The sequence below is a fragment of the Corvus cornix genome, chromosome 7 (assembly GCF_000738735.6).
Source record: "Corvus cornix cornix isolate S_Up_H32 chromosome 7, ASM73873v5, whole genome shotgun sequence".
Classification (NCBI taxonomy): Eukaryota; Metazoa; Chordata; class Aves; order Passeriformes; family Corvidae; genus Corvus; species Corvus cornix.
Window position 1 is genome coordinate 9719526 of NC_046337.1, and position 17760 is coordinate 9737285.

A 17760-nucleotide genomic window follows, 5' to 3' on the forward strand; every position below is an offset into this window, starting at 1 on the left:
GTACCGCGTGTCTTGGGGATGTGAGAAACCTCTGCTCACCAAAGCTGCACGTGCCTTATGAAGGGATGAGAAAAAAACCCAACAGAGCCTAAGAGGCCCTTGGCTGCTACAGTCTGTAGCTGTTACTGTCAGCAAGCCTCAACTGCATGAAAAAGTGTCCTCAGAGGATTTAGCTGTAGCTAGGCATGTGCCACTCCCAGCTTTCTTCTGAGCTGCTTGCTCCACGTGAAAAATGGACAAGGAAAAATGCTCAGAAAACATAACAGTAGAGATATCTCCATGGTCACTAAATCCAGCCCCTAATCACCACAGGCCACAGTCCATCACTTTCCTAAACTTTACTGTAATGTTTTCTTGTGCAAGTGAACAAGAGATCTTTGCTCAAAACTCACGTATAGACTGTACTTGTGCTTTCCTGTACACAGCAACTTCAAATTTCCATGTTTAATTTACAACCTTCCAATACAAAAGATAATAATCCCCACCAAAAACCACCTACTGGTTCCCCAGGATGATGTTTGCTAATGGGTTTCCAGGACGTCTGGCTCCCAGGCTTCACCCCTTTATGGAACTTCACAGCCTGGAATGTCATTTTGCAGGGGATCTGAGATTTCAAAGCTGTTGAGCTCTGCCAGGACTAGCAATAGCTATACCACACTGGACAACCAAGTGCACTGTGGGGTGCAGTAAGGGCAACAGAATAGCAGTTACTAACTCCTCATGTGGCAACACAAAACAGGAGACACACTTTTTCCATTTTCCAAAAGTAGCCACGGTTTCTGTATAGTAAAGGAGCACCCACAACCATTGGGAAGTACTGGGAGGTCAGGGAGTAAAATCCAGTCAGGACTTTCTGTAACATGATCTTACGTGTGCTACATTATCAAAAAATAAATGACAAATACATGAACTGAAGTGTGTGTAATGGGTCTCTCCCTATCAAAGAGAAGAAACCCCATGGCTGTTCTATTATTAACTGCTGTAATTCAGCTTGCAGGTTCTATTTTTCATCTCATTAGAACTTCACTGGAGACATTTTCATATTTTGTCCTAATTATATGAAAGGAGCCCAGGTGATGGTGTGATTCCCAAGTTCTCAGCCTGCTGGGGAGAGCATTGTGGGGCTGGTCCAGGACAGAGGCTGAAGGACTGCGAGGCAGGTCGAACTCAACAGAAGCCCCAGTGGGATGCACTAACTACCTTTAATTCAAGGACTGCTTGGTGTTTCAGCATAAACAGCCACATCAAACAACAGGAGCTAAGAGCAAACACATTAATTTTTGTTTTGTGGTTTTCCAATGGCAAGGAATGGTCAAGGGAGATGATTTCAAGCTTATCTCATTAGAGATAATCTCATTATTTTCTAATAATTCTTTACATGTCCTGAAGTCCTACTTGTGATCTATGCATCTTTTTTAAGAAAACAGCCAGATGTGCTTCTATAGTTATATTAAAAGGTAACATGACACAGAATTGTGTGATGCAATATTAGCAATTGAACAGTTCTGCAATAGCAACTGATGCAGTGGCTAAACTGGCAGAAAATTGGATTTCCTTACTGAACTGAAAACCACAATATCTGTAATCACTACTGCTGTAATCACTAACTGCCCAACCAATTCCTCTCTTTGGAAAAGAAATTGCAACTTTTGCCAAATATGAAAATGTTTTCATAAAGCCTGTTAACAGACCAGAATTAGACTGAAACGTAACGGTGTTCTGGTGTGCTTGAGAAGTATCTTGATGCTATTTTTAGACTGAAAACTTTGGGAGTTTGGGGGTTTTAAGTTTGAAATGATAGATTAGTTTTCCCAATACACACACAAGTTTTAACAAGGTGTGTGCTGAAACATAACAGTTTGGGAAGAAACCCAAACAAAATCCTTCTGGGGTCATGTGAAATAACTGCCCTTTTTGTTTCACTTCAAAATGGATAGATTTTATTTCAGCATCCGTGCATTGAATTCCTGAACAATACATCTAGCAGGCACTTATTTTATAGGAAAACAGCATGTTTAATTACCTCATGTCTTTGCACTGAGAAGGGAGTTACCAAAGCTATATTTTTCACAATTATCTGCTCTATTTTCCTTAGAATAAAGTCTCCCTTCTTCAGGTTTTTGACAAGAGAGTAAGGCTTTGTGGGTTCTTATATGCTCCTTGGAGTGAATGGGAAGTTTTGGAGCTTTGCCTGCATAAAAGCAAATCCCATGTTTCTTTAAAGCTGGATGAATTTATAAAAGTAGAAAACAACACAGCAATCTGAATAATAAGGCTTGCCACCATGTATTCACCCCCAGACCAGCAACTGAAAGCTGATGTTTATAGAAGCTCTTGCTATCTCTTTTTCACACATGAATTAATATCTGAAAGTTTATTTTCTGTACTACTTTTTGTTGCATCCTCTATATAACCACATGTCAAACGACTGCAAGATTAGTCACAACAGGGAGACATGAAGCCAGAGGATGAGGAGGTAGCTTGTATCAGGAGAGTTAGAGCTGTCTAGAAGTGCACGTAAGTTTCAAGAGAAAAAATAGTAACAGTATTATTGCTTGGATCTTGGAAACTGAGAAGAAGTTGCTAAAGCATCTCAACACTGGCACTGACATGACAAACATTCAATTTACAGAAAGTGGCTGGTGGCAGATGAGAACAATGAGCACAAAGTGCAGCAACCAGCACTTCTGAAAACCTCAAACCTCCTGCGTTCTTGGACACTTTATATTTGACAGTAATACAGACCCACTGAAAATGTGACCTGCTGTATCAATGAACAAGGTTCCCATCCTGAAGAAACCTTCCTGCAAGCATTAAAACTAAGTAATCCTAAAATGAACTCACTGTCCCCCCCAGCCTGCCATGGCTCCTCCTTTGACTGTCCATATTTAGAGGTTACTCATCAGCCCCAGGACTTCTCCTGAAGTCCTCCTATGTGTCATTGCCACACAAATGCTAAGAGGTTCAGAGTAGTGAGTCTATTTACCCCAAAAGACTGGCATGGGGACTGTCAGTCATGCTTTTGGGACATGCTCAACCGAGGACCATGTGTCAGGAGGGTGTAGAGCAGGTGTGAGAAAGCAGTTTCACACCAACAAAAAGAGTGACCTGTTTTTTTTTTGCTAATAGTATTCACCTTGTCACGTTAATCCTGCTTGCTCAACTGAGCAGCATTTTCATCAACTCTTTTGTCCCTTTCAGTAACTCTCTGCTATGACCTTCTCTGACTCCTGACTCAGCCTGCAGAGGTGGGAAAACACAGGACTTGGAAGAGATGTTCCTGTCATGGGCTAACCAGTTTTCTCTTAATAGAACTGGAAGGAAATAACAACAACTCTCACAAACCTCTCCACAGCCATTTGCTCATGAATTTGCCAGGACAAAGAGCAGAGCTCAACTCTGGCATGAGAGGGAGAGAGACTGCCTACAGAGGACCAGAACACTTGATCCTCTTGACTTTGCTGAGATTCAACTAATGAGCAACAGATGGACATCACCCAAGGACTTTATTTGGGGAACCTAACAATTTCCTCATATTTTTCATTCAAGAAGGACCAGGAAACTAAGCAAGCTTTGGTTGACACCCTTAATTTTACTATTGTTTTCTCCTCTGCCGCAATTTTGACAGAGCTGCTTCGGCCATGCATTCCATTATGCTTTACACAGTGCAACCATGGTTCAGCCTGAAGCACTAAATAAAATATGTTCAAATTAGGAAATGTTATGGGCTTGAATATATTACTGCAGATCACTCTCTTGCTACCACTCAGCACAAAGGTACCAGTTCCCTTAGCAAAGCCCTGCAGCTTCCTGTAACAGTGTCAGCACCTTCTATAAAAAGCACCATCAGGTCTTACTTGTTACCAAATGAAGAAATAAGTTTTATTAATGTGCTGTTGACAGCCCTTGTAATGATGCTGGTTTTCCTAACTTCCAGTTAAGGCTCTGTTTCTGCCCAGCTAGGAAAGATGTACAGGGTGTCTGGCTGAACCCACATCACTGCACAGAAGTCACCAACACTCTGTCAAGACAAGCTTTCTTTGTTAAACTTACAGCAAATACCCAGTAACAAAGATTTAGGCAAGAAGAGGAAAAGGAAGGAAGGCAAGAAAAAGAAGACAGTAAACCCGAAAATTGCAGAAAGAAGACCAAAAGTGTAGGAGATAGGACAAGCTGGAGGGACAGAAAATTTAAAATAAGAGGGTTACCAGGAGCTTAGCACAGACAGAAACCCACTCAACCTTTCAATTTTAACACCCTGAGATTTAAGGTTTGATGTTCAGATTAAGTTTCTTTTGTTCTGAAATTAAAAGTTTGGATAAAACCTCAAGCAACTGCTCGAGGAGGCAGAGGATGAGTTCTTTATTGAAGCCAATACAGTGCATCCATTTAAATCCATCCTCCTGGTTTCTGGCTACCCTCAAGTAGAAAGTGTACTATATTCTCACCTGAAGCCACACTGCAGCCACGTAATATTACTCAGCTGAACTCTTAAGTTTTTCTGAAAATTGGTTACTTTTAACCACAGACCCTTTTCTTTGTCTGTACCTGGTACACTCACAGCCAGCATCTCAAGTCTAATAGATGGGAACATCTCTCTCCTTGTGCTCAAAGAAAAGCATTTCCTACACCTTGTTTGTGCTTTCCACCCTCTTGGTGTCCCTTAGGGCAGTGAGACCACAGCACCCTCCAGTTTGGGTTAGAATTGAGTGAGTTGAACTACTGCAAAAAAATGTCCTCTAAATAAGGCCCCAGGTTTAAGGCAGCACACAGAATTTAATTTTCAGGTTAAATCTGAGTTACTGGTTAGTCTTTACATCTCCCTGTGCATCAGAGCCTGGAATTTAGTCTCCACCCAATGTCCATGTTCCCACTCACTGATGAGCTTCAGACCCCTGTGCAGAAGGTAGTGCAGAGGAACAGCACTGACACACTGGACTTGGCTCTGTGCTTAAAGGCAACAAAGTTTTGATCTTCTCACTTTCAAGGCATGCAGCTGACCATTTGCTTTAGAAAAGACATTTCACAAAGCAGGAATCCCTCCCATCTCTTTATTTTCCATCATTTCCCCACTTTTAAAGTAATCTCTAATCTGAACCACACAGATAACTGAGGAGATAAACTTCGCGTTAAAAAAGATAGGGTATATTCAATTGCAAATCTTAGGCTGATTTCTAAGGAGATTTAAATGGCTTTCTAACTTTCAGCAGACTATCAGAATTTGCAGCCTCTTCCCAGGGACAGTTTTGCAGCATTAGGAAGCATCCTGTTACACTAGGTGACTTTGTACTTCTGTGTTTAGGAGATACGGCAGAAAGCCTTGCTTGCTCACTCTTGGCTTAGTAAGGCCACTGGCCTAAAGGCTATGCAAGTGTACTGCTCCTAACTACCCCTTTTTATGGCTGGAAGCAAGTGACAGACTCTTGCTCTGAGGCACTCCTATATTAGGATTCGTATCTCTCTATACTGCAGAACAGAGAAATAGTCCTTATTTAGTTCCTGCAGGCAACTGTCGGGGTCAGAGTAAAATTGCAAATGGTACTAAGTGTCACTTGCTTTCTCTGGATGAATCCCAACAGCTCTGTACATGGGCAAAGCTGACAAGATCAGAAACTCACCAAGAGAAGCAAGCAAAAAAGCAGCATCAAGATCTCTACTGCTGCAACAGACAGTAGAATACTAATGCAAAAGAGTTTGAGTCATCTGTCAAAATCCTTCAGAGAAATGCCCAGTTACACAAAACTTACGTATTTCATTATACACAGGGGACCTCGGGTTTGGGTTTTTTCAGCTCTGCATTATTGCTGCTATTTAGGAGATCAAGCATCCACATCACTTCCAAGCTCCATGAAAAGCAATGATGCAGCTCATACCCACTACGTGAGCACAAAACCTGTGTTTGACAAAGACTGCAGGCTCATTTTCCCTATTTCTCTCACTGGACTGCTCTTATTCACACAACAAAACCTACTCAGTTATTGCAAAAGATCAAGATACATCAGGCACTGACACCAAGAAAAAGCAGAGACAAATTTCCAAAGGAGAAGGCAAGGTCACCTATGGGGCAGCACTGAGAATAGTTCCGAGGTGCTTCACACCCATCTTAAATACAAACTTCAGTCACCTATTTGCACTGCAAGCCTGAGACCAGTGCGAAGCCCTGGGATGAACAGTGTCCCCTCCCCCCGGTGATCGCTGACAACACAGAATACACGAAGTTAGAGCTTCAAAGGTCTGGTTGCCACATTAAAGCATCTCCAAGCCTAATGGCAGAAGCTGCCAACAAGGGCACACTGATGCTGTAATCTGGAGCACCTGAATCCCTTGTCAAATGTCAGGTTTGATACCTGCTTAAATTCAGGGAGTATTTCCACCATCTCTGGTTTTCTTTAATAAATACAGCATGACAGACAGCCTTTTAGAACTTTTCGCCCAAAGTTTACAAACAAGAACAAGAAAATAGTAAATCAATCTGTATCGCAAAACACCTTTTGTTACCGACCCAGTAAACCAGAACTGCAAACATAGTTAACATTTCAACCAGAGAGAGAAGAGCCAGCTGTTTCCCCTTCCCCCTTCCAGAGACGTCTGTAGGCAGGACAGGCAGCAGGGAGACTCTAATCCATTAGAATCAACATTTTCAAGACCAGAGCTCTGTCAGAGAGCTTGAATACTGCTCCAGCCTGATGCATGGGCCAACACATTAAAGCACAGGCTGTCCAAGAGACTTGGCTTTCATAGTGGTTTAGTACCACAGCCTTTCTGCAGGCAGCCCTACCCCTACAACCAGATTACATGTTCCTCCTTAAAGGCTGCAGAACAGCGGGGTGTTGTGCATTGACCTCAAGAATCACTTCCTTGGCATGAAGTGGTGCGTTCTCCCCAGGCTAAAAAAGATCACATCTTATGAAGTAGTGGCAAACTCCATCACCAACTAGTTTGCTGCTGTCACCACATAAGCATGACTAATTCAATAACTGGGGAAAGAGGACTCCTGCATTGCAAACGTGTGCCTCAGGAAACGAGTAGTCCCACCCGTCCTCAATGTCATCTTTATCTGCTCTTGATTTGGGTTCCAGAGTTACAAAAAATCCTGCATTTGAGAGAGCTTTAGTTATTTTTTAAAAAAAGAAAGACACAAAACAAAAGCCAAGTTTTGTTCAGGACATTTTGCTTGGCCATTCAGAGAACAGGAAACATCGAAATACCACAAGCAGATCTTTGAAAAACCTCACATTATCCAGAACAAGTTCAAGAGCCATATCGCAGCATAAAGAGTGCAGGCTGTGAACCCTTCAGTCAATGCATCTGAGCTGCGCTGTTCCACATAAAAGCCAGATTTTGATTTTATTTTTACAAGGCACTCCAGCTGCCCTGGCTTTCCCACATCCCTCTCAGCATTTCAGCTCAGCCAGCTTCCCCAGACCTTCCCCCATCACCATTCAGAGATTTGTGAACTGTGAGAAACAGATGTTCTCCAAGCATTTTGCTCGTACTCGAGCCCAAGAAAGACTAGAAAGGAAGAGGGGGGGAGAAAATAATTTAAGCAAATATTTCTCTTGACCCTAGAGTCCCAGGGTGTTTCCTACCAGCAATGACAAAATGTAAAAACTATAACTGTAAAACTGTACCAACTCCAGCCCTCTCGCTCGCCGTGCCCGTTACCGGCTCACCCGCCGCTGTCCCTCCGCTCTCCCGGGGCCGAGGGCACCGCTGTCCCTCTCTGTCCCCGGGGCAGCTGGCGGAGGGACGCTGCCCTGCCGAGGGCACCGCTGAGCCCCCAGCCCCCCAGCAGGCCCCCGGGACAGGCTCCCCACCCGCGGGCCCCACCGACCTTTGCAGGCACAGCAGCAGCAGCACTTCGCCAGGAGCCATCCTACACCGGAGCGGGCGGGATAGCCGCGCCTGCCCGCTTTCATGCTGCCTTCGGGCTGCTCATGGCAAGGAGCCACCAGCCCGCTTGCGAAAAACAACAAATCAAATAATAATAATAAAAAAGGCCCTAAAGAAAAAAAAAAAAAAAAAAAAAAAAAAAAAAAAAAAAAAAAAAAAGCTACTTGGAAGCAGCCGAGCAGCACGGCAGAGCCGCTGGCGGCCGCCGGCAGCCGCTGTCCCCGCCGAGCCCGGCGCGCACCTCCGGGGGCGGTGCCTGGAGCGGGGGGCGGCGGGGGCGGAGCGCGCCCGGCCCGGCCGGGGAGGGGGGGGCTGCGGCCGGACCGAGCTCCGCCGCTGGCTGGAAGGAAGACGGAGTTTTCAGGGAGAAGAAATGCAGAACGGCGGTATCTGCGCCCGGGCAGGCGGCATGTGAGATCGGGAGCGAGAAATAAAAACTGTCTGGGAGGAAGTTTGCTAAAGCTCTGATACGTTGCGGAGGGGGGGGTTCCACCAAAGCCTTTAAAAGGCAAAACTTGTATTGCTGTGGGGTTTTTTTTAAACTTCACAATGTTCTTGGTTTCCCTTCCCGCTCCCCGTGCCATTCCTTAACTTAAGCATCTGACAGCTGAAACTCTTTACAACCAGCTGAAAATACTGCCCAGCCGGCTGATCCCAAGGGTTCTGTCTGCTTCCTGCAGCAGTAGACCTGCCTGAAGCACCGCAGAGGGAATGCCTACCCTTCTGACACACAGACCAAGACACTTGAGATCCAGAGGCACAGCTTGCTTTGGAAGGTGCCAGCCTGTTGTGTTAGGATTTCCCACCTAAAGCATAGAAAACTGGAGGTGCCAAAAACATCCCGAACCTTGCTGGAGGCAGCTGGTAGGAGAGGTCGGGCAGGATTCCAGAGCAACAGCATCATAGTTTTGCACTCTTGCATCAAAAGCTGAACAAACCCAACAAGCTACTTCTCCCAGGCAGACATAGGAATTGAGAGGGAGATGTGCCACGCTTTGTGCCGCTCTGTGCCAGGGCTTCAGCCCAAGCAGGCACGGCTCTACTGGTGCCGCAGACTGCTGATCTGGACTAAGTCTTTTGGTAATGGCTTCGGGGTAAGTGCCACTCCCAGGGGGCCAAAGGCCATTTCTGGAGACGAAGGAAGCGTTGTGGCCACAGCAGAGTGCTCACAAACCCACCTCAGGTGGCACCTGTGTGGTTGGGTGCTGTTGTCCAGGGGCAGGCCTGGACTGAGTGATTCCATGGAACCATCAGGTGGGATCATGCAGACCCTGGAGGCCTCCTGGCAGAAAGACCCCAGTACCCGGTGCCAGGAGAGGGACAGAGGCCCTCCCTGAGAGACTCCGTCCACCACTGCGGCAAATATGAAACCTTCCTGCTTTGCTTCTGGTTGCTCTGCAGGAATTGTTCTTTGACTACAGCCTCACTGGAAGGACTGACAACCTCATAACGATCCTGAAGCATGCAAACTTTTCTGCCAATGCCCTTGAGCACCAAGGTGTTTTCAGTACATGAGAACAAAGGGCACTGTAACTGTTTCCCATTTGCTGGGTGTTGTGTCTTTCTTTGACTTGGGCCTTTGCCTATCTGAGAGCTGCAAGGGAATGTCTCGGGGGTGCACTCAAGGCTCTTGTGCCTGTAGTAGGGAGATAATAAGTCACACATGAAGCAGAAACCAAAGCTACAGCCAGAGAAGGAAAAGGTGGGCTGGGAATGAGCTGGGACACCCTCACCTTCTGCACCTCTTCCTTTCTGTGTTTGTCCCTGCCATGGCTCTCCAGGCAGCAGCTCTTCAGGTGGCTTTTTTGGCCACCCAAAGTGCCAGGCAGTAAGAAGGCACCAACTCAGGTCCTCTGAGTGATTCAGGAAACTTACACCAGGGCTCTTCTGAGAAGGCAGCTCCTCACCTCTGCTTTTTACTTAGAACTGCATCTCTCTTTTCTAACCCACCCTCACATAGCATGCCCACCTCTTGCCCCATGGGCTGGCTGCCTCCCACCTGATCTCAGCCTGCTGTGTGCAAACAGAAAAGTGGTAAGGTGAACATGTTCTTCACTGGCATTTCACTGCTCATGTGGCATCTGCCCAGACCAGCGATACAGGACCTGAGGCAGGAGCAGGCCATATGCAGCACCTGATTTGCCAGATCCCAGCTCTTGGTGAGTTTTAAAAATCATCTTCAGAAAACCTTTAAGACTCCTCATTTAAGAAACTAGGAAACAGCCTAAGCTGCTCACCTCTAGCATTTCACCTCTAAATTCCCATGACTCTTGGAAGAGATGTCCATTATGAGGAGCCTTGTGGGTCTCTTCCAGCTCATCATGTTCTGTGATTCTGTGTGAGCCTGGCAGCAGGACCTGGCATGGTGGGGAGGAGCCCGGGGAGGCAGGAGGGAACTGGGCTGATCAGAGCCATCAGCTGAGAGCCAGAGCGGTGGAAAAACACGGAGAGTGTGCTGGTAGAGGCACCACAGTAACCCTGCTGGGGGATGAGGCTTCGCTAAACCAACACATGGACATGGAGTCTGAGACTGTGAGGAGAGTTGGGAAGCAAGGTCATAGCTCTTGTAATTGCAGCCAAGCTTTAAAACATAATTAAGGTGCAATCTCAGCTCTTAAAAAAACTCCATCCCTAATTAAAACAGAATTGAAGTAATTATTGTGGGAGAAAGCAGGCTCTGCCCCTCCCCGATCCGCAGTTCCAGCAGTGTTGTGAAGGTTATCTCTATAAAGTTGCTCTTTAAAAACACATACATCTACACATACTCACTGATGAATTATACATGGAATAAATATTTCACAAAATAAGGCTGAAAGCCATATTCTTAATAACCACACCATATCAATTAGCCCCCATAAAGAAGAGGAGGAGACATGCTGTGGGCAGTCTAGTTCAGCTCCAGCCCTAGCTGGGAAAAACATCTGTCAGCAGTAGCAGATAGGCACTATGCTGCCAACTGCATTGACTCTTTAGCTTCAAATAGGGAATTCAGCCTTTGGGATGTAGAAGTGCCGCAGAGATTGCGTGGGGGATGGAAATCTGTACAGCCCACTTGCCCTAGGTGCAGGGCAAGGAGCTGCTTGTCTGTGTCTAGATTATTGGGCAGGATGAATTAATGTGTGACTGTGGTCCATATCTCTATGGAATTATCTGTATGTCCCCTGAGAAGGAAAACACCCCTATCCTTGCTCTAACCTGTGCCTGAGTCAAAGAATAGAGTCATAGAATGGTTTGGGTTGGAAGGAACCTTAAAGGTCATCTTATTCCAACCCCGCTGCCATAGGGAGGGGCACCTTACACTACATCAGGTTGCTCAAAGTCCCATCCAGCCTGGCCTTGAACACTTCCAAGTATGGGGCAGCCACAATGTCTCCAGGCAATCTGTTCCAGTGCCTCACTATCATCACAGTAAAGAATTTCTTCCTAACATCTAATTTAAATTTCTCCTTTTTTACTTCAAAACCATTCCCCCTTGTCTTATTACTATCTGCCCATGTGAAAAGGCAACCTCCCTCTTTGCTATAAACTCCCTTTACTGGAAGGCTGAGTCACAGGAGTTCTTTGAGGAAACATCTCCTGGCACCACACTCCAAACACTCCAATCATTACCTGGAGTGGAGGGAGCAAGAAAATTTTATGGCCCTGACTAGCTGCATCTGAAGCTCAGGCCATTAGCAGTGTGCCTGCACCATGGGCCATGTGTGCTGCCCTGCCCAACACAGATGACGGAGGGGAAGTCATCTCAGTCTAATGTCAGGATGACAAGGGAATTACTTCTGTCTGCTCTTAAATACACCTTTAGGAATTCCCTGGGCATATGAGTTCCCCTTTCATATGACATCTGAGAACGTCTGTTAAAAGCACTGTTGTTGCAGAGGGGAAATAAGTTCTAATACTTTTACCCAGCCTTCCTGAGAAAAAGTTGGGGTGAAAGATGGAACACAGATTTTTTCACTGCCTTCAGTGCTCCCTCACACCTGCAGTAGCTATTTTATTTTCTTAGGTTATAAACTGAGGGATCTATCTGAGGGAAACACAGGACAAAATAATGAAGGGATGTAAACTGGCATGGCTTCATTTTGGGTCAACACAAATGCAGTGAAATACGCCTGGCCCAGATTGCCCTGGAGGTCTGTAATGCAGAACAGCAGTGACAATATTTCTCCCATAGTAACAGGTGCTGTTTCTTTCCCCCCAGCACATGCATAGGGAGATGAATAATGTAATAGCTGTCAGGAGCATCTGTTCATTACTTATGCAAGTCAATTCCACATTGTGCGTTAGGGTGTAAAGAGATCTCTGCAGAAAATCCATCCCTATGGACATCACTGTCACGGAATAAGAGGTACTATGGTTGATTTATTTTTTTAATCCAATGAAGCTTAAGTATTAGCTACCCATTTCTTAGGGAGGAATAGCAAACCAACTATCTAACAGAAATAACTCATGGAGGGCAAAAGGAAGATGGATTTGTAGGGTTTTAAAGCTGTCAGTTAAATATGTGGTGTGGCTTGCAGAGTCAAATTCAGATAGCGTAAAGACATGCACGAAATTTAAGTTTTGTTAATAGGGAGAGGTAGGTACCTCTACAGAGCAGTTCAGAGGGTGCAGATAGGACAGTAAACATGGATGTTCTGAAAACCAGCCAGTGAGAACCACCAGGAATAAGGACTTAGCAGAACTTGTTTTCAGATTGCGGTCTTATTTCAGTTCATGGAGAAATCAAGAGTTACACTGCCGCTTCAGGAGCCCAGTAGATGCTGGTTTCGTTACTCATTCTGTCACTTGCTTTCTGGGTGACTTTCGGGGAAGAAATGACCATTTCATGCCTCAATTTTCCGATGTGCAATAAAAGAGTATCAACATTTCACATTCCCTTTAAAGTGGTCTGAAACAGAGATTAGATATCCTACACTGAACAACAAGAAGAGCTGTCATTGTTAGCTATGTCTTTAAATGAGTGTGGCAAAATGTGGCTCTGGCACTATTGGCCTTTAGAATCAGTATTAAAAGCACCTGGATCAATATGTCTTGCCTGCAAATGCTACTCATGAAACCAGGTAAATCTGAACAACTGGAGGGAAACAGACTGGCAGAGTGAAGCAGTCCTTGCTCAACCAACACATTTCAGTACATTATTCTTGGCTCTGGCTCCAACTATTTTCAACAGCACTAAACAGTCATTAGATTAAATCAAATGAACCACATTCTTTAAAAATAGCCAGAGCCTTGTCATGCCAGTTGGAAAAAACAACAAGTTTATTGGGTACTAAAACAGATAAAATAAATTTAAAATAAATAAATAAACGGAGTCATATTCCCTCCTGGTGCAAGAGAGCACAACTCCAAGGAGAGGTTTTTGGCTCCTCAGTTCAGCGCAGTGGTAGGTAAAAAAAGAACATTCTCAACTAGCTAAACCAAACAAATTAAGAAGAAATATAGACAGTCCAGAACAACCTCCACGCTGAACTGCAATGTAGGCATATGTTCAGCAAATGTTAGGATATATCATTCTTATCCCTCTGCTGTGGATGTCAGCACGGAATGGATTTATGGCAGCTTAGATGAGTTGCCATGACCTAACAGCATCCTGGCACACCAACTCTACTGTAAAGCCAAAGGCCACAGCCAGATCCATCTGCTCTGCTGTGATGGACCTCACCTTTACATACTGCTCACCCACCTCTCCCAAACATCCCAAGTTTTACTGACACCAGCCTTTCTTTCCTTATTTACAACCTATCTTCTCTCTTTCTCTGCATTCTGTAAAGAAGAGTCTATGGAAGGAGAGAAGTTGCTTGGAGACTTATCAACGAAAGTGTCTTAAAAAGATCTTCAAGTAAAAGTGAATGACTGTGGAGAACACCACAGAATAAGATACACATATTTGGTTTCATGTGTCTCAGTCTGTCTCAAGGGAATTTAGAGTTGTCCCCAAAATATTCAGGTAGGTACAACCTAGGATAGTTTCACCTGCTCTCGGGAGCAGAACATGTCTGCAGAACACATGTGCCCCTTCAACCTCCAGCTTAACTTTGCCTCTCAGAGATCTCAGAACAGATTCCTACATTATCCAGTTCCTCTGGTTTCCTGGGCACAGGACCAATTCTCCTATATATACAGCTTCTTCCTAAGCAGTAACCATTTGCTGACTGAGTTGCTTAAGAAAACCAGTTACAAGCTGGTGCAAAGTACACCCCCGTTACCCTCCTCCCAGACCTCAGTGTAGGCTCACCTGCCCCTGGAGTGGCTCTACTGCTTCAGCAAGGTCTTGTGTGAGCAGAGGGGACTTGTCTGGCCTGCCAGCAGCACCACCAGATGAGTTATGCTCAGATGATTCTGCAGCAAAAAGCCTCACCTCACAAACCAGTGTGACCTGGGAGGCCCCGTAAGCGAAACCACACACCACATTGTGTTGGTACACTATCGATTCGTTGCTGGGGAGCTGTGCTGGAAGGTGGGCACATCCTGAACGAGCTACTGGTCAGAATAAAAAAACCCCAACCCTTTAACAGAAAAGAATGAAATAAAAATTTAAAGCAGGTTTTGTGTTTGTTTCCTGAAGCACTTATCTCCATTAGAACAGAGACATATCTTTGGGAGTTACAGCAATACCCAATGACAGAAGACAAGGAGCATTAAAGCGCTGCCTTTTGGACATGTTTTGGCTCCTGTCTTACCGTGTTGGGCCTCGGTGGGGAAATCACGAGCCTATCTCAGCCCATCATGGTCTGCTTTCCAAGACAAACAGGCACCTCACCCACTTGTGCATGACAAAGGTGAGTTGTTCTAGCAACTACAAACTAACAGTGTAAGAAAAATATTCCTGACCTGCTTGTCCCAACTTGCCTGAGGTTGTTCTATTTGGATGGTAGAAGCCACAGCTGATTTTCCTTTAAATGCCATTTCTCTTTCTTTAGAGTAAGTTGTTACCTGTTTTGGTTTGTTTGTTTGTTTGTTTAATGGAAGAGTATTCAGATTATTTTCCTGAGATGTTCTGCAGCAAATTGCAAGTTCTTTCATCACCTCTCCCCCATCCAGTACCCAACACAAACAGCGTTGAAGGCAAGCTAAAAGAAAAATTTAAAAACTGGCATACACTATTTGTTACTTAGAGAGAAAATTTTCTCTGCTTGGCCAATCTGGGGGAATTGCACTGGAATTAAAATAAAATTCAATGTCAGTATTGTAAAGGCTTATATTTATTTGGGCCAAATTACTGCATTAACTGTATTTTCCACTTCCCTTTTATTCTAAGGTAAAAAGAACGCAGAGGAGTTCTTACCAGGCAATGTTTAAGATGGCAAAGCTTTCTGATTTACAATACCAGATCTAAGACAAGCATAAAAGAATCTGTAAAGCTGCTATTGAAACTTATGGTGGGTATAAATAACAAGAGCACATATAACAGGCAGCCTGCTGTGCAGAGAATTGAAAAAAAAAAGTAGTTTTAAAGCTATTTTTATCAGCTGGTGGAATGACTGGCTAGAAAACAACCCTTCTTCTTTTTTCAGTGTGGAGAACCTCTGCCTGCTTTCATTCTTTGGTGTCCATATAGCAGCAGCCAGGATATGTTGAGGATGTTAGCTCTCTGACAGGCAGGATTTCTGCTGATATCTTGTACAGAAATGCTGCTCCTGGGAATGCCAGTGAGTGATTGCCAGTCTAGCATCGAAAACTCTGGAAATCCCCCTTCTGCTTGGTACCATCAGACATTGCCAAAAGCTGGATTTCCACGCGTTGGAATTTCCAGTCACCACAAGACAGAAAACCCTCTTGTCTTTCTGTGAGAAGGACAAGTACATGATGTCATGGAGCACTTTTTAATTCCTATGTTCAGGCAATCTCTTGGTATGTAACAGTTCCACATTACATGATAGTTCCATGAGTACTTTGAGTTGTCAAGAGCCAACAGTCCTGCCAAATCCTTTTGTTGCTTTTTCTGTCTCTCCCAGGTGCCTACTCCTTCCTCCTGCTTCCCCTGTGCCAACAGAAATGTTTGTGCAGCCTCACAGTGAATCTGATCCGCAAGTGGAGCCAGGTTAAAATTAACTTAGTGGTCAAAAAAGGCTTTGTTTTAGCCCAGATCTGTTCCTTGGTTTGCCTTAGCTCTCCTGTCAGTATTGCAGATTTCACCGCTAAAGCCTCAAGCTGTGTGGCTGTTGCATCACCTGTACCACTGTGCTGTCTCCTGGTCTGGGTGATCCCACTTGCTGTGGTAGATCCTGGCTGCTCAGGCAGGCACAGGACACATTCCTGATACTCAGGGAGGTTAAGCCTCCCGGTGTGAGACAAAATCACTACTTCCAGCTGGCTGACAATCTTCTGCTCAGCTGGGAGAAGCACCAGCCCCCGGTGCTGCTGAGCCCAGGCCTCTCTGTTGTGCCTGCATGTCCTGTTTTATGATGGCAATCAGAAGCTGATGGGAGAGGGATGAGTATTTTTGCATTTTTACATGCAGAAAGGCACATCTTTGGAATAATGAAAGGCTGCAGCAGATTGAACATTGCAGAACATGTCGAGCTCACAAGTGAAGGCTGTGTCCCAGCAGTTGTCCTGTGGAGCAGCACTGTGTGTGCACAGCACAACCACAGCAGATCTGTCTGAACAGATGTGCAATGGCCATGAGGGTTACAGGGTGTAAAGCCTGAACTACCTTCCCCAGCCAGCCATGCACAAAGCTTTTTTCAATAAGGTTTTTCACAGGTCAGATTGGCACCGGGAGCACCCCGATTCCTTCACACCGCATGAAGCCTAATTTGACTTTTGTAGTCAGTGAAAGGAAAAATGTTCTTATTCCACTGAGTAGGAGTCCTGCAGAGTTAATAAGTTCTTTGGTGCTTTTCTGAAGAGCGTCATTTGGTTCTTAAAGCCAGAATCTGTTCTCTGGTACCTAAATGCAATTCCCATACATTTCCAAAGAAATTGGATGTATGTTTCTTGGCAAAATGCAGCTATTAACTTAAAATCCTGAAAATACATGAAATCTACAGAGAAAATAAAGAGCTGGGTACAGTCTGGAAAAAGTAAAATTGAAATGCACAAAGACCTAAAAATACCTTTTAGAAGTGTATCTTGAGTTCAAATATTTCAGTGTTCCTCCCTAGTCTAGGAAATAGAAAAGTGCCCTTGAAAAATGAACACTGGGTGCTTCTGTTGAACTTGTAATCTTTTTGGTTTGCAAAAGCAAGGGGCAATGAAACCCTGTAGTCTGGCATCAGGCACTTTAATGTTATCAGAGAGAAAAATGGAACCTTAGGTTCACTTCATGAAAACCAGAGTCACCAACACTCATGAGCTGCAAATTGTCTTGCTAAGGAGAAGAAGCCAGTGCTGCTTTATCAGTTAAGTGCTGGACAGTGTAAGAGTACTGTTTTTATTGGAAGGCACACCTTTAGGGAGGCTGGAGGCCATCCCAATCTTTCCTGCAATATGCAGGCAAGCTATCTCTAAGCTGTGTAAAATTTAATTTGTATTTTGCAAACTCTGGAAAGAAAAAAAACAACTTATATGTCTGCATTGCAATTCTGCAGAATCAATGAATGTTCAATGCATTTATGAAGAATATATGATACAAATATAAAATAGCACCTTCTAAGAAATGCTTAGGACATCCAAGCACAAGAATGGCTTAACTTCTGTTATCCTGTTCTAGATTGTGAGAGACTTATTTAAACATATTTAAGAAAAATACAGTCAAATATGGACTCTGCCTTAAAGAAAAGTACAGTTCTGGAGCAAAAGACAATATTTTTATGAAGAAATAATATTCTTTATGAGACCAGCTAATATGAACGGAAAAAGATACACTAGCATTTTTGTAGATGACCTCCTGTTCTAGACTTTTAGACCATCATAGTGGCAATA

At 44.4% G+C, this 17760-nt stretch overlaps 1 protein-coding gene across 13 annotated transcripts in view; it reads right to left on the minus strand.

Moving 5' to 3' along the window:
• The window catches only part of KALRN (kalirin RhoGEF kinase), a 484636-nt gene that overhangs the window by 69392 nt on the left and 397484 nt on the right, over nucleotides 1-17760 (minus strand). Inside the window, exon 1 of one of the 13 annotated variants that reach the window (XM_039555521.1) lies at nucleotides 7835-8011. The exons of the other annotated variants lie outside the window; for them this stretch is intronic. Coding sequence (XP_039411455.1) covers nucleotides 7835-7919 — 85 coding nt within the window. The 5' untranslated portion in view covers nucleotides 7920-8011. Of the gene's footprint in view, nucleotides 1-7834; nucleotides 8012-17760 lie in introns of those variants that run through there. 13 annotated transcript variants of the gene reach the window in all.